At 38.9% G+C, this 19979-nt stretch overlaps 1 protein-coding gene across 1 annotated transcript; it reads right to left on the bottom strand.

Annotated features, from left to right (window-relative positions):
* Window positions 1–1755: 1755 nt before the first annotated feature.
* LOC138385014 (membrane-spanning 4-domains subfamily A member 12-like) lies at window positions 1756–11739 on the bottom strand. Its single transcript, XM_069470648.1, has 6 exons — window positions 11470–11739; window positions 8187–8324; window positions 7481–7537; window positions 4735–4854; window positions 2050–2160; window positions 1756–1869 (listed from the first exon to the last, which is right to left on the bottom strand). Exons 1-6 carry the CDS (start codon window positions 11737–11739, stop codon window positions 1756–1758), a joined length of 810 nt encoding a protein of 269 aa, XP_069326749.1.
* Between the last annotated feature and the right edge of the window lie 8240 nt (window positions 11740–19979).

The raw sequence follows: 19979 nt of genomic DNA, 5'->3' as shown, positions 1-19979 counted from the left end.
GTGAGTACATGTGGTGCTTATTTTTCCATTCTTGGGATACTTCACTTAGTAGAATGGGTTCCAGCTCTATCCAGGAAAATACAAGAGGTGCTAGATCACCATTGTTTCTTACAGCTGAATAGTACTCCATGGTATACATATATACCACATTTTATTAATCCACTCATGTATTGATGGGCACTTGGGTTGTTTCCACATCTTTGCAATTGTGAATTGTGTTGCTGTAAACATTCAAGTGCAGATGTCTTTTTTATAGAATGAGAAAACTTAAACTTTAAAATCAAACTTATTTGATTTTATTTTTCACAGGAAGTCTAACACTTGGATCATATAAGCTTCCAAGGAACAGAATTTTTGACTGTTTTTCTCAAGCACACATAATACTGTTCTGTGCAGAGTAGGCACTCAATAAATATTTGTTGAATGAATGAATGAATAGCATTCCTAGTTGAATAAAAACATGATTGCATTGGTCCAAATGAATCCATTATGTAAGAACTTTATGCTTGCAGTATTGTTTAAATGGCTAAAATATTTTTCATACTCTAAAGAGCCTCAAATAAAAATTTTAGATGGTTGAAACCCAACTCTCTTAGCATCATTTGACTATCCAGTAAAAAGAGAAGTTAGGGAGGGAAGCAATTGATACTCTAGATAGTTAGGGGCTCCTAGGTGGGATTAAAAGATAACAGTAACTTTCAGGAAGCAAAATTGAAAGTAGGCAGTTGACCCTTGAACAACGTAGGGTTAAAGGCACCCTAACCCTGGATGTAATCAAATTAGATACCTATTAGATATTAATAGATACTTTCTCTGGATCCATATGTGAGCGGCCAAGCCCTGCTGGAACAATCTGTTCATACTATAAATTTGTTATCACCTCCTCAAAGTGCCCTCAGTACAGCCTGAAAGTCTTTCTCTGTTTCTCTGATAAGTTTATTCTTCCTTTCCATGACTTTTTCCACATTACCCATTCTGTTCGATAGTCCAACTCTCCCCATTCCCCCCACCGTGGGCATGACCTCACTGCTGCTTTGGTGGGGATGACAGGAGCTATCATATTGGACCCTTTGTAAGAACTCACTTCCATTATTGCAAACCTATGGGTATCTACAACAATTACTCTTACTTTCTTTCTGTCATGTAGAGAAACTGCCCTTCTTCATGACTTAGGCCATGTCTTCCATCTGTACTTTTGATCTCTTGCAAACTGTACTGCTGTTTATCCCTTCTATCTTACTTGGGTTGTGCTCATTGCCTTTTAAACATGTAGGTATTTCAAAAATAAAAGGCCAAAACTCAAATCAAAGCCCCTCAAGGCACCATCCTGTCCTGCTATTGTCCCACTGCAAATGAGTTTAATGTATATGGAAATACTCTGTACCTTAATGTCATCAAACATCTTGTCTCTTGAATATCTACAAAGTTTTGTCCTACAACCAAAATGAAACCAAAATGAATTACAAAAATACTAGAAACAGCTTATGTTCCTAATGACATTTTATTGAGGAAAAGGTAATGTGAACAGGTAAATTTCTAACTTAAGGAGAGTCGTAGAGTCATTTTTCAGTCCTCTGGTCCTTCACTTTTGCCAGTGTGTAGTAGTGGTATGTAGGGAGAGATAGTGACAGGGAGACAGAGTTATCATTAGGGACCAACCTAAGAATGGATCTCATCAAGGACAACAAAAACCATCTTATTAAGTTTCTGCAGAGTGGTTTTACCCATGAGATCAGAATGGTGCCCCTTTTTCTTTTAATACTTAGGGGCATAAGCTGGGTAGCCATTGTATCTGGGAGGAGTGAAGGAAGACTCTGGTGGCAAGGGGTTGTTTACGTACACAGTTGGAGCCGGAATAACCAGGATGGCCTGGAAAGAATGAATAAAAACAAGAAATACTGTTACTACAACCCTAATGAGGTTCCATTGGTCCCATCAGAGTCAAGGACAAAGACCACTCTGGTAAGCCTATAGTGGGGATATAGCAGACACAGTCTGTATTTTCAAGCACGTATTCAGATTATTTTACAGAGAAGAGACCCAACTCACCCTACTGGTGTTGGAGATTATTTGCTGGGCAAAATGGGCGGTGGCACAAGCTATGCCGAACTCCAGGAGAGAGAAGATCAGTAACATGGCTGAAATGCCTTTTCCAGAAACCTGAAACCAGAAATAAACACCAGTGAAATCTGGGCAAATCAGGAGAGCCTCACACAGGCTTCAAAAAGTTATTGACTCATCAAATGTGCTATTGTTCATACTCAACTTGTTCCATGATTACTCCTCCATTATCATCAAATGCTTATCACAAGGGAACATGAATTTATTTTGGATTTTTTAGAAATACCAGAAGACTTTCCTTTTGGCAAGTAGACTATTTCACTTAGAAATATTGGAAAGGTGGTAGATGTTTTTCCTCTCTAATGGCCTCCTTGTCTTTATTAAAATATTACCCACTCATTGAAAAAAAATCATGCAATATAGAAACCAACTAAGCATTCCAAATGCCAAAATTAGCATTTGATGACCATTATACTAATCTCTATGTATAGGCAAAAAGGCAGATAGAAGAACCAGATACATGGAAAGATAGCACAAGGGAGGACAAGAAAAGACACCACGAGAGAAACATTCTCCAACAATGGAATCATGTTATTCCCATTTTAAAATAAAAGTATTAAGTTTACTTGAACCCTGTGCATGCCTCGTATTTGACTGAATATAGTGTAGGTGAATTTTCCTTGGTTCATACTTCCGCTGGGTCCAATTTGTCTTCCTTGTTTCTGTCTACACTGGAGCACTAAATATTGTTTCATGTCCACTTTTCTGAATGTTAATCATGCAGCTGTTGCAGGGGGAGAGATAGCTAAGCGAGCACTAAGCACAGTTCTTGCTGGTGAACATGAACTTTGCTTTCTCTTTCTTCTGAGTGTCTGCTAAATGCCTCATCCCAAGGCCTGCTACATGGCTGGAGGCAGATTCTATTCCTGTGGATTTCTGCTCATTCCCCCATGTTAGCTAAGTGCACTAGAAGGAGGTGCCCTTTGCTACTTCTCTTGAGGTCATGGATTCTGCACACAGGCTTCTTCCACGGAGGGTTTGCTTTCTCCTCAGAATTGACTGCTCTCCACCTCAGTCTTCTTAGCGCCACATTGGAGAGTGTTAGTGAGACTTCTCAGTATTTTTTGGCTTCCCTTGTTTCCTCAGTCTTGTTTCTGGGGAAAGAAGAGCTAGGGCTAGGAGCTGTCTCCTTCTGCCACCTTGAGCCACATTGGAGAGTGTTAGTGAGACTTCTCCGTATTTTTTGGCTTCCCTTGTTTCCTCAGTCTTGTTTCTGGGGAAAGAAGAGCTAGGGCTAGGAGCTGTCTCCTTCTGCCACCTTGAGTCACATTGGAGTGATTTGTTTCTCTACTTGGATGCCAGTATAAAATCTGTTTTTTGAATAATTTTTGTTCTTTTGTTTGCTGTTTTAAAGGATGAGTTCTGTGTTCTTGCTTCACTGTGATTTAATCACCAAGAGGCCCTTTAAACTATTCTTGCCTCCTAATCAGCTTTTCTTTACACTGCAAAAAGAATGGTCCTTTCAAAACCCAAATGTGATCATTCCTGTTCCATGCTTAAAACTCTTCTGTGTCTTTAACAAAGAACAATCTCAGAGCCTGGTGGAAAAGGAGGCTGCCAGCTACTTCAAACTATTGACATCTCAAAGAACAGACTCCTAGTTCAGGTCATACCAGTGATTGGAATCAGGATTCCAGGACCCCTTAGTTGACAAGCAAATGGCTTTTTAAGATGGCTACTTTGAGATCCAGTGAAATGGAATTACTTACACAGCACTGAATGAACTGCAAAGGGAAAGATTATTGTGGTTATTTGTTCAAAATAGTGTTGATACTGTCTTAGTGTTTTACTTTCTAGATATAAAAGGGAGTCATTCTAGTTCTTTCTTAAGATATATGTAGCCCACAGCAATTTAATAAACTCTACTTTTTTAAACTTAAACAAAAACTCAAAAAACCAAAGTGCTCCCCAAACCAAAAAAAACAACCAAACAAACAAAAAACCCCTCTTCTGTGGCCTTCTATTGCTCTCAGAATAAAGACAAAAATCCCTAACATGGCCATGGGGCAGGATGAACCCTCCATTCCAACCTCATTTTATTCCACGTTCCTCCATTCTTTGTAGACCACCCATTTCCTCCTAAGGTCAGAGTCCGTGCTTGGCCTATGTAATGCTAACAAATAGATAATTCTGTTATGAGCACATTCAGAGGCCATGTGTTTCAGTCTTTGGGTCTCTCTAGTAAACACTGGATTTACTAGAGAGTAATCCAGGTACTTGCACTACCATTTTTCTCTCACCTCACTCTTACCTAAAATAAAAAAGCCACTCAATAACTTGACTATCTTATTTATATATAATTTCAAAAATCTTTGGAAAATATTTTTGGGGGCAATTTTAGGAGTCTTGGAGCCCTATCTAAACCGTTCCTCATTGTTTATGTGATGAATAGTGAGGTGGACCAAGGAGGGATGCCCTTTCTGCTTAGTCTATCTGTAGAGGTACCTCTCCCACTTTGCTCAATAGTCCTAGAGACCGTATGACTAGCGGTAGAGCTGGAACAGAAAACGATTTTCTACTAGAGCTGGTGTACAGTAATGAAAGACAGAAACAATAGACCACTCTATGGGAGTGGAGAGAGAGTAGGCATGTGGTAGATTATGGGATACTTACCACTGCCCAATGGCTTTGTTCACTTAGAATACCGTTGATGCTCAAATCCACCAGCAACGCAATCACTCCAAGAAGGGCAAAGATACAACTAACAATATTCATTCCCAGGCTGCCTTTTATCTGGTGGAGATGACAAGAAAAATAAATTATATATAGGATCCTTGAAATTAAATGGAATAAGAGTCAATCAGATTTAATGGTTCTTAATCTTGGAAATCTTGAAACAATTTTTTGAGATGCAATGATGTTGTTTTCTGCTCTTCTGGGTAGTTACTATAAACATTACTCTGTGTGCAGTCTAGATGTAGAGTACTTGTAAAAAGCTGTACAAAAATGTAAAGCAGGAGCTCATCTATTCTATTTGTCTAAAAGCCTCATGCACAATAACAACTACGTTTTCTTTATAAAAACAATAAAAGAACAAATATGCTTCTAATGAGCATTTTTCTGTAATAGGCATTGTAGGGATTGTCCCTGGGCAAGAATTGGCTTGAGCTCAGAGTCAGCAAAGCTGGATGTGCTTCTTGGGTCCAAAGGTCAATGGGTCCAGAACGCTTCTTTGCGGCCAGAAGTCAATGGGTCCGGACACGGCCCATTGACTGCTGAATGCTTCTTGGAGCTAAAGGTCAATGGCATGTTGAAATAGACAAACTGTTTCCTATGGCAAATAGCCAAGGTGTGTCTCATTGTCCTGCACATGGGTAATGAGGTCCAAAGGTTAAGATGCAAACGTTTGCCTTTCCTTGAGCAATTTCCATACGAAATGGAACATGTCGCCTCAGGGCTCTAAAGATAGTCACGTACCAGGAAGTAGCTGCTGGACAAAAGGAGTATAAAAATAAAGCGACTGCTGCTTTCTGGACTGCAGTCTTTACCGTCTATTTGTGTCCGTGTGTTTTTTCTGTGTGTCTGTCTGTATGTTTATGTGTTCATCCCCCGTTCTGTAATCGGGCCACAACAGGCATGGTGTTAAATTATTTAAATACATTATCTCATTTAACTGTTACAGCCATTGTATGAGGTAGTACGATAGCATCTGATTTTAAAGATAGGAAAATATATAGACATAACAGTTTTGCTAATAAATTTAGGAATTAATGAACACCGTAAAGTCTCTCAAAGGACTAGGTAAAGAACCCCAAATTTAGAAGGAGAAACTCTTTAGGCATTTGTGGGTAGAGGTGTGGGTGAGTACCTCAGTTTCTACAATAAGATTTTGACATACAGCAGAATAATTGTGAAACCAAGTCCTTAGCTGACTTGCTACAGGTGGCAGAGTTAAAGTTCTTTAGGATGTGCTACTGAGTCAACATGCCTTTGGGTCTCCTGAAACCCTCTAAAAAGATCTTAGAAAAATTGCCTTAACTAAGTTTCAGTGCTTGTCTTCTCCAAAAGGACAGAGTCTATGCTTGGACAATCTTGGTGAGAGGGAAGGACCCATAAAGGATGCAGAAGAAGGGTGTTTTATTTCTTGTTATTGGATTACAACAGGTTTTGGTTCATCAGGATTAGGCTGATTTTATTTTAATTTAATTTAATTTAATTACTTTGTTTGTTTTGTCTAGAAGAACATGAGCCACACAATTCTATGTTTCTGTTTCCCCATTCTTTCCCCTTCTGTTGGATTACATATAACCTTCGGAACACCTCTGCTCTAGTTGGCTCTAGTTCTCGGCAAATCATTTTCTTCCTTGTGGTGTAGACCAGGAAATTGGAATAGGTGGGGTGCTATGACTGAGAGAATTGAAAGCCTTGTCTCAGTGATTGTTTTTATAAACTCTTCTTATAGAATCAACTAGATGCTTTTAATGGTGATTTAAAGAATTCTAAAACAGTCTATGGCCATGCCACCCTGAATATACTCGATCTCGTCTGATCTCAGAAGCTAAGCAGGGTTGGACCCGGTTAGTACTTGGATGGGAGAATTGTAAAACAAAAACCCAATCTGAATAAGAACAGGAGACATGTACAAATGAAAAATAAAAATACAAGGCATGGCCGGGCGTGGTGGCTCACGCCTGTAATCCTAGCACTCTGGGAGGCCGAGGCGGGTGGATCGCTCAAGGTCAGGAGTTCGAGACCAGCCTGAGCAAGAGCGAGACCCCGTCTCTACTAAAAATACAAAGAAATTATATGGACAACTAAAATATATATACAAAAAATTAGCCGGGCATGGTGGTGCATGCCTGTAGTCCTAGCTACTCGGGAGGCTGAGGCAGTAGGATCGCTTGAGCCCAGGAGTTTGAGGTTGCTGTGAGCTAGGCTGACGCCATGGCACTCACTCTAGCCCGGGCAACAAAGTGAGACTCTGTCTCAAAAAAAAAAAAAAAAAAAAAAAAAAAAAAAAAAAAAATACAAGGCAGAGCTGAGAAATGGCAAAGGAACAGTAAAGATTTTGTTACTGAAGTGGGAAGTAGGTGTGTCCTGCCTCCTGGATTCTTTGCACTTCCCCTAATGTGACTCGAATGAACTAGGGAGCTTTTAGGTTAAATCTTAAACCAGCCTTATCTTTACTCCTTCCCACCCCTGTGAGTTCAAGTGTTAGGATGGGAGCACGGCCATTCCTGAGTGGTAAATTGTGTGGACCATTCCCCCATTCCAACACACAGACCGTGAGGGCAACCAACACATGTTTTGGGAAATGTGCTCTCATTCCCATTTTCTAAATCTGCCTCTTCACTTTTCCTCCCCAATAAATTAAACTAATTTTTAAAGGGGTTTAAAAAGTAGAAACATTTTAACTTACCAAACAAAGGGAAAAGTCCTTGGTTGCGGATACAGACAGAGAGCCAGAAACAATGAACTGTAGAAACAGACAGATTTGTGAAATGGTGGGTTCACTGGTTGTACCTGGGAACTCCTCTTTATCTGAAAATTTGGTCTATTTATATTTATCTAGTTTCCATCTTAAAATTTCCTCTTGTGCTTCTCAATATTCTGGAGTAACTCTCAGGAATATGTTCTTGACTTTTTCTTTTTTTTTAAATTTTTTCTCCTTAATTTCCTGCATATAAAGAACTCTTCATGTAAGCTTTCCTTGTTCTGATGATTCCTGAGCTTACTGCTCAATCTCTTCTTGTTATCAATTACATATTGTCAATCATGTTTCCAGTTACCTCCTTTGCCACTCTCCAGCCAACACATACGTTTCCATCTAAAATGTAATGGGAAACTAACATTTTGGCTTGCTGATTACTTGATCAGAGTAAACTTTAGGGTATAGGCTTAGTTAAGCTCCTAGTTAAAATGGGGAGTAAGCTCCTAGCTTAGTTATAAGCTCCTAGTTAAAATGGGGAGTAAGTTTCCCCTATTTCATACCCAATCAGAGCTGTTATTTCTCTAAATTCTCTAGTCCTCAGATGCAGGACTTATCAAGAAATGAGTTGTGATTAGGCTGGAGATACCTATGCTTTGTGATCTGAGAAGGAGAGGTGTTCTAGCAATCTACTCACACTGAGGCCACCCCAGAATGGATATCCGCCAATAAAAGCAGTAGAGGCAAAACCGAAATATTGTCCATTTGAGTAGCTTAGTAAACCCAAAATGATTCCAAAACCAATCTGCATCAATCCAATCACGATCTGGATCGCCTGAAAAAAAAGAAAACAGCCATTTTAAAATGATTTCTTCACTTTCATAGTCCTCACTTTCAGGACTATGAAACATTACTATCATTGCTTCTCCTGTTTATTTATTGTCAACTTTGCCAAGATCCACGGGTGTCATTTGGGCATGCATTGGAAGCAGGAGGTGGGCTGTGAGGATTTCGACATGCACTAGAATAACGGGGGCAGGAGGGGGGAGGCACTAGGACCTCAGCATAAGGTCTTGTTTGGGATATTTGGGGAGACTAGCTGGGGTGGCCCAAGGAGAGCTCTTCTGAAAGTGCAACTGCTTAAGCATGCATTAGAATTTCCTGAGAGCCTCTAAAAGACGGTTAGAAAGAAAAAACACTCTGTGACTTCAGTGGCCGTCTAGTTCAAATGAATCAGTTCCCTGCTTGGGGTAATACCAGTTATGGGTAAAGGAATCAGTGAAGATAAAATCATCTACTGGGCATTAATTATGTGCTTGTTGATGTTCTAAATACATTAACTGTTTCATGTAATCCTCCCCCAAACTGGATGGAGACACAGAGACATACAGAAATTAGGTGTCCAACGTCCCAGCTACTAAGGGGAAGATCTGGGAATTTAGTGGAGCAAATTGACTCCAGAGCTCACATCTGCCTGGAGAGTACAGAGCTCTTCAGTACTGCTTTCTCTCAGGCTCAGCTCAGCTCTGCCTCTTCCGTGAAGTCTTCCTGATTACACCAGTCAAATTACCCTTGTTTCTTTTTTTTTTTTATTTCAGCAATTATGGGGACACATATGTTTAGGTTACATATATTGCCTTTGCCCTACCTGAGTCAGAGCTTCAAGTGTGTCCATCCCCCAGACGGTGAGCACCACACCCATTAGGTGTGAATATACCCATCCCTCCCTCCCCCTCCCACCTGCCTGACACCCAGTGAATGTTATTACTACATGTGAACTTAAGTGTTGATCAGTTAATACCAGTTTGATGGTGAGTACATGTGGTTATTGTTTTTCCATTCTTGTGATACTTCACTTAGTGGAATGGGCTCCAGTTCTATTCAGGATAATACAAAACGAGCTACATCACCATTGTTTTTTGTGGTACCCTATCTTTTTTCTTTCTAAATTTCTGTTGCATCTCATGATATATAATACACCTTTTTACTTGGTTTTGTACTCATTGATATTGTTCATTTTCTTTAAAATTGCAGGTATGAAATCATTTTCTTATCAGTCAAGAGACACATTACCAAAGATAAGGAATATATCTTTTACTTCCTTGTACCTCTTATTGCACCTTCCTTAATCCTAGATAAACATAGGTTTCTGAGAAATACAGTTGCTAGATTGGTGTAAAAGACAATTGCAGATTTATACTTGATTTTTTCCGACACTTATGTTGTATCTATCCAGGAAGACTGCAAATACAAAGATTGTTCTGTTTATTTTTTCAATAAATATCTACTGAATACAATTAAATTGAATTAAAATTAGGAAAAAAAAACAGTTTCACAAATAATACTGAGATTAATTTTTTTGAATAATGAAGTGCTTTGAGATCCTGATAAAAGTTATGAACTTTTCTCCCTGAAAAATTATTCTTGTGTATCCAAGCACATGTGCACCACACTGTTGCGTGTAGCTTCAGAGTGGTGATAGGCCTCTTTTAGCCAATCTCACTTGAAGAACTGCATTAGACTTCCTATGTGGTTTTTACAAGCTCTTCTCCGGAGCGCAATTCAGTCATCTGGCTGCGGACTTCCCATCCTCATCCTTGCTGTCATCTTGATGAGGGGCAGTTAGATCTTGGATTCATACCAGCCTTCTTTTCTCCTCCTACAGCCCTGGCTTTACCATTTATTGATCAAAATTGCCACCCCACTCTGTCCTCCTGCCAGCTGCTCATTCCATTCTACTTTATTGGCCTCCTCCCTGTTCTTCAAACACATCACACACATTTTCATCTAAAGTCATTTATACCGGTTGTTCCCTCTTGCCTTGATAGCTGCATGGCTCTCTCCTAACTTCATGTCTTTGAGCCCACGCCAACCAACTTGAACTTGCTACCCCCTCCCTGCCTGGTACTTCATATCATTTTTCACTTCTTTATTCTCTCTGGATCGTTTAACACCTTCTGACACACTGTGTACTTTACTTCTGCATTGTGTGTACAGTCCGATTTCCCCCACTAGGTTTTAAGTTCTGTGAGGGCAGGGATTGTTCCTGTGTAGTGCTCTTTAATGTTTCCAACACCTGTGGGCTGTGTGGGGTCAGCTGTGTGGGCTGGTTTGTCCCATTTGCTCGACAGGAGCAGGGAATGTCTTCTGACGGCGGGAACTGGGGAGCTGCCTCCACAGCTTAGATGGGCTGCTGAAGGGGAACTGATGCTCATTTTTACTTTCCTAAAACATCAAACCTTGAAATAGTAGAAGAGTTTCTGGGACATAATAGGCACTAAATATAATTGACGGAATGATCTAACAGAGAAGTTGGAGCTGCACGTAACAGAGAGATTTAGCACAATTTGGTGGAATTATATTAGTGGTATGAATGAGGTATCTGCAAAGCACAGCAAAGGCACTAACAATTGCTCCTAAGCAGGTGGGATCTTCACCTACAAGTAGGGTGCATTTGTACAATGCCTACAGAAACAAGGTGTCATAGTATCTCCAAGGGTACTAGTGATGCAAAGCAGAGAGAATACCCCCTAATTCGTTCACACTCAGCCTTCCCCAGACTGTCCATTTGTAATTTCTTCCCTTTTAAGGCAGCCATCAATATTTATTTTAATGTGAGTTCGCTTGTATACAAATACCAGGCTTGTAACCAATCCAGAGACAATATTGAGACTGTCTAAAAAGTCCTTTGCAAGAAGTGAGATCAACCCAGAACTAGTGGTGCTCTTATCATGTCAATATTACCAAATCTTCATGCTAACAGTAAAGTCCTCTGTCACCTGTTAGATTCTTGCTTGAATCTAAAATAAAATGAACTTGATTTATATGCAGACTAACTATTTCTACCTAAAAGAGATACAGTTTCCTGAATAATGTTCAGGCTTTTTAATAATTGGTTGGAATTCTCTCCACCTATAGTTTATAGGTATAAGAAAATCTTGCAAATGTATAATTAAAATTCTGTTAGTAAATAGACTTACCCCTAGTGTCTTTGCTTCTTTTGTAAAGTTTGTTGCCACTGTTCCCATAGAAGGATTTGTCGTTTGTATATTTCCTAGACCCAGCTGACTGCCAGCAAAGGTTCCTGGAGCTGTGATGAGGGGAGGTTGGCCACCCTGAGCTTGATTTCCTTGGTTTATTGAACCCACAGGCTGAGGCTGTTGAGAACTAGGATTCACATTGCTGCTTGCTGCGTAAGGGTTGGATATGGCTTCATAAACTCCAGGGTTGCTTGTTGGATTGGATGACATCGTTGTGTCCTAAGTATTACAAAACATACCAAAGTGATACATTCACCCAGAAAAGAAACTAAAGAATATCTTGTTAAATGTCAATTATCTATGAAGAAGGAAGAGAGCAAGTGAGCAGATAATGAGCAATGACAACTGATATAAACATGACTCTGATTTGACTTTGGAATGAGAATCCTATATATCCTATGATTTGGAGGAAGTGAAGTAGGGGAAGATGGGAATATATTTATTTCCCAATTTTCATTTCATTTTGTAAAGGATATATACATATGCGTGTGTGTGTGTGTGTGTGTGTGTGTGTTTCTTCCCTGAGTTCATAGTATCTGAAGGACAACAGGAAGAAGGAACTGTGGTAGGCAGAATAATACCACCCCCCCCCACTGGGACTGTGGTAGATAGAAGAATAACCCACCCCCACCCAGCCGAAGATATCTCCATTCTAATCCAGAAAGCTGTAAATATGTTACACGGCAAAGGAGAATTGAGATGGCAGGTGTAATTAAGGTTGCTTATTAACTGCTGATCTTATAATAGGGAGATTGTCTTGGATTATGGGTGGGCGCAATGTAATCACAAGTGTCCATAAAAGTAGGAGAGGGAGGCAGAAGAAAGTCAGAGAGGGGGAAGCTAAGATGGAAGTGGGGTTGGAGAGACGCTATGCTGCTGGCTTTGAAGATGGAGGAAGGCATCCATGGCCCAAGGAATACGGGTGGCTGCTAGAAGGTGGATGAAAAAGGGACACAGATCCTTCCTTAGAGCCTCCGGAAAGGAACATAGCTCTGCTGACACCTGATCTTAGCCGTGTAAAGTTGGTGTTGGATTTCTGACCTATGGAACTGTCAGATAAAAAAGCATGTTGTTTTAAGTCACTAAGTTTGTGGGACTTTGTTACAGCAACAAATAGAAAATTAATACAGGAGTCAATCATACAATTGGATGGCAAGGAAAGCAGTCCAAGATTAAAATTAGTTTAATAATTGGAAAAGTAATAATGAATAATTTAATAATCAGAAAAGTAGATAGTTCAGATATGGCCACTTAAGTTACTTCTCTTGTTTTTCTAAGAAAATTACTCTTGAGATTTCTTACTCATTTCTGTCCTTCTGGAAGTGTGGAGCATCTCAGGCCTCATGTGGCCAAGGGAAATTTTGTTGGAAATAAACCAGCATAACTAGTTATGGACAAGAATCACTATTAATCTTTGAAAAAAATTATGACACTTAAAAAAATTAGTCTTTTGTGTCCTTCAATTCCTTTTGTTGAGACCTTATCCCTAGACCATTTTCCTGTACTTCATGGATATCAAGAAAGTAGGAGTAATGAATGCCTTCATGCTTGGCATGAAGTATGAATAATATGAATAACCAGCTGGTACATTGCACACTGGCATTTTAACAGGGACATTTATTCAGATCCTGTACTCATAGAATCCTGAAATTTCAAGGTAGGAAAGAACCTTTCCAAGTTATCCTGTTTCACTCCCCTGGGTTTACAGATGAGAAATTGAAGCTGAGATAAGTTAAATGACGTGATCAAGGTTATATAGAAAATGTATGGCACAGCTAGGACTTGACAATGGTACTCTTTACTGCTGGTTCAGAGTTCCTCATTTCAACTACACAGCTTCACTGTGAACGCTTGCGGCTTGTCTTCCAGGCCAGCCTTGGTGACACAGTATTGATTCTGCTCCTACAACTACCCAACTACAAAACTGCTGTCTTCTGATGCCCCGAAGAGAGAATTACAAATCAGATCAATGATTTCTCAGTGATTCAGTAATTAAGTTAGTAAGGCCTCTCCCTGGCAAACTTCCAGTGAGCTGTCTAGAGAGCTAACATTTATTAAGCACTTACTGTAGGCACAGTGGGGGCTGTATACTGTCATGTTTAGGAGTGTGGACTTGGGGTTAGAATACTGGTTCTTGTCTTTGGCAAGTTTGTTAACCTATCTTTGCCTTTGCTTTCTGTTTGTAAAACGGGGCAAATTAGAGTACCTTCCTTATGGGATCCCTTTGAGTGTTAAAGAGTTATTCTATGCAAAGTGCTTAGAATAGTACCTGTGACAGCTACCCAGGTTGACTCTCTCATTGCTGTGTTAAGTGTGTGAGATACATTCTCTCTCTTGCTCTTTACAGAACCTGGTGAGGTAGATACTGTACTAATGTTATCCCTATTTCATAATGAAAGAATTGAATCCTGAATCTATATTCATAACCCTTACCTTAAATCATTAGGCAAATGCAAATCAAAACCACAATGAGATATCACCTAACGCCAGTGAGAATGGCCTTTATCAAAAAAACCCAAAACAACAAATGCTGGCATGGATATGGAGAGATAGGAACACTCTTACACTGCCCGTGGGACTGCAAATCAGTACAACCCCTGTGGAAAGTAATTTGGAGATATCTCAAAGAGCTAAAAATAGAAATACCATTTGATCCAGCAATCCCACTACTAGGCATCTACCCAAAGGAAAAAAAGACATTCTGTAATAAAGACATCTGCACTCGAATGTTTACAGAAGCACAATTCACAATTGTAAAGATGTGGAAACAACCCAAGTGCCCATGTATATATGAGTGGATTAATAAAATGTGGTATATGCATACTATGGAATACTACTCAACTACAAAAAACAATGGTGAACTAGCACCTCTTAGATTATCCTGGACAGAGCTTGAGCCCATCTATTGAAATGAGGTATCACAAGAATGGAAAAACAAGAATTGGCTTCGTCTTTCCAGCCTAAGAGATGCAGCAGAGAACCCGCACAGATAGACCAGCCCCACTTTGTGCCCATTGATTTGAGTGAAGAGATAGACAGGGTTTTTCAGTGGACTTACTCTGTTCCTTGGGCACCTCTGTGTTTTCTCTTTCTCTGCTCCAAGCTCTGTGCCAGTCTCAGATATTTACCTGGGTTTTATAGATACCTTTTACTTCCTTGTTTCAAGCCAAACTGTCTGCTGTATTTATGAGACTGATGCACTGCCTGCTGCGCTAAGAAGGCGCTATCTGCTATATTTACGTAATTCCAAGGTCCCTTTATTGTTAACACTCTTTTACCTCAGCTGAATACATAGGCTCATTTGTAAATTTTGCAATATTCTGCGCTTTCATGTCTTCCTCTCATTTGTACTGGGAAGCCTATTCTGATACTCCCAAACACTTCAGTGTTTATATCTTTAGCTTTCTGATACTGATCATTGCAATATCATACCACATTTGAATGCCTTTTAAATTAAACAAACAAAACTGGAAAATATAGGTAATAAAAGAGGAATAAAGCACTTATAATCCCACCACCCAGACATAATTAATGATAGTATTTTCATTTAGATCTGTAAACTTTTGAATGTAAATGCAGATAAATAGAAATATAGCATGTTTTACATAGAGACATAGATCATTTTGTAAAATCACCATAATGTAGGTATCATAATGTAGGTATATTTTAGAACCTGCTTTTTATTAATAGCTTAATGTCTTATGAAGAGTTTTTCATGTCAATAAACATACTTATTGTAATTATTAATAGTAGCATGCTATTTCATTTTTTGGAAGTGTCCTATTGCATTCCAATTATTTATTTTTGGCCCTATTTCACAGGTATAAATGAGTACCTTAAGACCAGAGATCCTTGGGGCAGGGGCTGACACTTACCCTCACCTCCAGCCCTGTGGATGGCATAGTGTCCCACACGTGTTAAGACTCATTAAATGCATGTTGAATGAGTTAGTGGCATGAGTGCAGATTCTTTATCCATGTTTTTACCTTTTTTGTATGTATGATTGAAGGTTTTCTTTTTATGTGGTTTTACGTTTTTATGTATTTTTCTAAAGTAAAAAAGGTGCTGCAGATTTACTAATGAGCTTAAGAAAGTGATGGTTTCAGGCAGCAATATTGCTCAAAGACTGAAAGTAATTCAAGGAACAAGAAGTCAGCATGTGGTATTTTTTTTTTTTTTTTTTTTTTTTGAGACAGAGTCTCACTCTGTTGCCCAGGCTAGAGTGAGTGCCGTGGCATCAGCCTAGCTCACAGCAACCTCAAACTCCTGAGCTCAAGCGATCCTCCTGTCTCAGCCTCCCGAGTAGCTGGGACTACAGGCATGCACCACCATGCCCGGCTAATTTTTTCTATATATATTTTTAGTTGTCCATATAATTTCTTTCTATTTTTAGTAGAGATGGGGTCTCACTCTTGCTCAGGCTGGTCTCGAACTTCTGAGCTCAAACGATCCGCCCACCTCGGCCTCCCAGAGTGCTAGGATTACAGGCATGAGCCACCGCGCCCGGCCAGCATGTGGTCTTTAGAAAGACCACAGAATCATGGTTACTGTCTGGCAAAGTATCACATGATCAACACAATTCCTGCTACCCAGGCATCAGGAAGAGAAAGTTGAAAATGAGCCGTGTTCCTTTAAGCCCAGAATCCCTTCCCTTTTCCTGGTGGCCTTCTATACCCACCTCCACGTAAAATCTTTCTTCATAAGACTTCTACACTGTTCTCTCTTCTTCCTTGTGTTATAACCTCACGGTTGGTGCCATTAATGATGTGATTCTTCCATGTACTATTCTGTTTCTTATTTCTGCAACCATGCTCTAACTTCCCAAAGGGCAGGAGATACAGTACCATTTTGTAATCTCTTTTGCATTGCTAGGATAGGAACATGCTTGTAAAACTTGGTTTAACATTAAAGAAAGGTGACTGATGTCACTAAACCTTAATTTTTGAAATAAAATGTTTACTTCCTTTTTATAAAGGAGGAGAAAGCTTCTCTCTTAAACCAGTGGGGAGCTCATCATACCAGGGTCTGTAAGTGTCTAGAAAATGCATTCCCTACTTGCGGTGATCTTACCAACTAGCTGAGAAAAAGTTATACCCATTATGGAATCCTGTGGGGTTGCAATTGGATCACCTAGGACTGAAATGATCTTCAGAGAGAAGCATGAAATTTATACCAGCAGATAATTAGCTTCGACTTAAGCAAAGGATATTTCATAATAGTTGCCATTGCTATTGTAATAACATAGCTAACATTTATGAAGAACTTATGATTTGAAAGGCCTAGTTTTAAGACTTTTTCATAGATAACTTTCTAAAACTTACAAAGAGTTTAAGTAACTCTCCCAGGGTCATATAGCTAGTAAGTGCTGAAGAGTAAGGCCGCAGGAGTATCAATTTTATTAACACATGTGTTGCAACACCTGACTTTCATACCTTTATTAGGAGATGGGGTTGTTCTCTGATTATGGTAATTTCTGTAGAAAAGTGAGCATTAATCCTTTAATTATGCAAGTATTTTCCTTTCAGCATTTTTGAAAATCTCTCAAAAGGTTTCATACCTTACTAGACAGGGTCACTATGTCATAGTCCAAATTTCATGTCTGTTGCTTTCTTGCGTACATCCCTTTGTTTCATAGAAGGAAAATGAGACGCTGACGCACTGATTGCTGAACTATATCTTCTTCATATTCATTCTTGAATCAAAGACTATAACATGCTTTAAAAAAAATTGCTTTCCTTTTACTAACAAGAAAACACCCTTGCTATTTTGCTATGAATTTTCAGCAGGATTTAAAGTATGCTCATGTAATTTCCATCAACTATATTAATTTCTTGGTCAACTCAAAGTATTCTTCCATTTCATTTCTCTAAAGAGTGGACAGTGTTGCATCTAACTTTGCTTGCTGAATCGCTACTGCAAGTAAGTAGCCCATCTCGCTGGCTTTATATTGTTGTGAACTATCATTTTAGAAGTACATTGATCCGTGCCTACTTGATATCTCCAAAACTGGAGCAGTCAGGGGAGTGGTATGGCCCTTGTGACAGAATGCCATACAGACTCGCTAAGTGTGCTGTCTTTCTGGTGTAGCCTCTCAGCATTGCAGGCTGGCTGCCAAGATGAAACTGTACTGCAACATGGTTAGCTATTTTCTGTTTGTTCCTGTATAAAGATAACTTGTCATGTATTAACACATAAATTCTGGTCCATTTATTAAAATGCCTACATCCCAGTCTTCTAGGATTTGCATGTAAATAACCAAGTGAACTTATATGGGAAAATATTATGGAAGCAAATGATTGTTCTTTTAGGCAGTGAAATTTTTAATGTGTGTATGTGCTCACACATGTATGCTTATTAATACTCTATGGTGTTGTCTGTTATCATAATCATATCTGTTATCATAATTAAAATTCAATGCAATACTTCTCTAGTCAGCTTTTCTGATAAAGATTTTAGAAAGTTATTATTTTGGAAAGTTTCAAGTCAGGGGAAATTGGCCTAATTGTAGAGTTGGATTCCTGAGAAATAAGTCAACAGCCCAAATGTCAGGCAAGATCCCGAGAGGTGTGTTCCTGAGCCTGGTTCTGCAGGTGTGAGGCTTTATCCCCTGATTCTGCAGGCAGAGTCAAATAATAGGAGCTTCGGTCCCAGGGCACAGTCCTTCTCCAGCTTAGTGCTTCTCAAACTAACTATGGAGAAAGACCATTTTTCCATAAAAAAATTAATTCATCGTAGACCAATACTTTTGTAAAATACAATAAAAATGACTTACTAGGAAAAGAAAATAAAAAAGACAATAATGCAAGCCCATTTTTGTTAGAATCGGTAGGCATAAAATTGTGTTATAATCTAAATAAGCATAACATGGAAAAATAGAATAATTACAAATCTGAAAATGCTGATAGGCAATTAATATAATTACCATGACACATAGATTTTTGCCCTTCCAAAATTGTAACTAAACAAAAAATTACAAATGAAATAACAATTTCCTATGTTAAAAGTCTATACTCACGGTTGGAACAAACTTTGTGTATGTCATATCTAAAGTTCCACTATTTAAATGAGCTTGGTGCTTGCTTATTAATTTGTTTAATCTAACTTGGATTGATGACAGCATGACTTGCAGAGTATAATGCATTTTTAAACTGTTTCTATGTTTTGTTTCAATAATACCAATAGTAGAGAAATCAATCATAGAGGTTTGTTGACAGGAACAGAAGAAGAGATTTTAGAATAACAGCAGAAACACGATTATTTTAAAATTTTATTTAAAATAAGACAAGTGATAATGTATTTTCAAAGTACATATTCAACCCATCATTAGTCAGTTCCAACAATTTATCCTGTTTATAACTTTTTTTCTTATTAAAAGTGGATTCTGGAAAGATTAAATTTCAATTTTAGGATCTTCTTTTGATGGAATATAAAATTCATAAGGCAATTGGTAATAACTTTTTGCAGATGTGTCATATCAAAATCATCAACCGTCTCTTTGCTACTTGTTAAATTAAGCTATGCACCATCACTACCTGTAAACTCTTTCTGAGCTTCTAATGTTTGTCATGTTGCAGTTTTTCTTTGCATGGAATTATTACAATCATTAAATTATTGAGAATATCATACAAAAATAAGTGAGTCTGGTCATAGACACATTTTGAAAAGTTGAGACCAAACCAGCTTCTTATCTTAATGACACACAAACTGTTCACTCTCTATTTCAAATGTTCTTGGCAGGAGGCTAGAAGAAACTAAAGGTGATACTAAGGTGGTAGCTAAGCAATTGTATACACATTCAATGGAATACTCAAAAATAATAAACTATCTCTTTTTCAGAGACAGGATCTCACTCTGTTGCCCAGGCTGGAGTGCAATGGCCTGATCATAGCTCACTCTAATCTCAAAATCGTGGGCTCAAGCGATCCTCCTGGGTCAGACTCTTTAGTAGCTAGGACTACAGGGGTGTGCCACCATGCCTGGCTAGTTATTTTAAAAAAAATTTTGTAGAGATGGGGTCTTACTATGTTGCCCAGGCTGGTCTCAAATTCCTGGCCTCACGTGATACTCCTGCCTTGGCCTCCCAAAGTGCTGGGATTATAGGTGTGAGCCGCCAAGCATGGCCAAAAGTAATAGACTATTGATACACATAATAATTGATGGGTCTCAAGGGTATTGTGTTAAGTGAAGAAAAGGCAATCTCAAAAGGTTACATACTCTATGATTCCATCTCTAGAATTTTGTCTTAAAATGACAAAATATATGATGATGAACAGATTAGTGTTTGCCAGGGATGAGGCTGTGACCATAAAGGGGTGAGACAAAGGAATTTCTTTGTGATAGTGGATATGATCTATATTCTCAAGGGAATGTATTTGGAATGATTGAACTGTTCTGAATTCTGATCATGGTGCTGTTTACATGAATCTTTACGTGTAATGAATAAACTCTGC

Source organism: Eulemur rufifrons, chromosome 6 (genome assembly GCF_041146395.1).
Source record: "Eulemur rufifrons isolate Redbay chromosome 6, OSU_ERuf_1, whole genome shotgun sequence".
NCBI lineage: Eukaryota > Metazoa > Chordata > Mammalia > Primates > Lemuridae > Eulemur > Eulemur rufifrons.
Note: the sequence above shows the minus strand (reverse complement) of the source record. Positions and strands in the feature narration are given on the sequence as shown.

Excerpts from the sequence above, each read along its gene's own strand:
- LOC138385014 (XM_069470648.1), bottom strand. The coding sequence starts at position 11,739 with ATGTCATCCAATCCAACAAGCAACCCTGGAGTTTATGAAGCCATATCC. Across the intron at positions 4,855-7,480 it reads AGGACTTTTCCCTTTGTTTG|ATAAAAGGCAGCCTGGGAAT; the intron begins GTAAGTTAAAAT and ends CATCTCCACCAG. Across the intron at positions 1,870-2,049 it reads TAATCTCCAACACCAGTAGG|GCCATCCTGGTTATTCCGGC; the intron begins GTGAGTTGGGTC and ends CATTCTTTCCAG.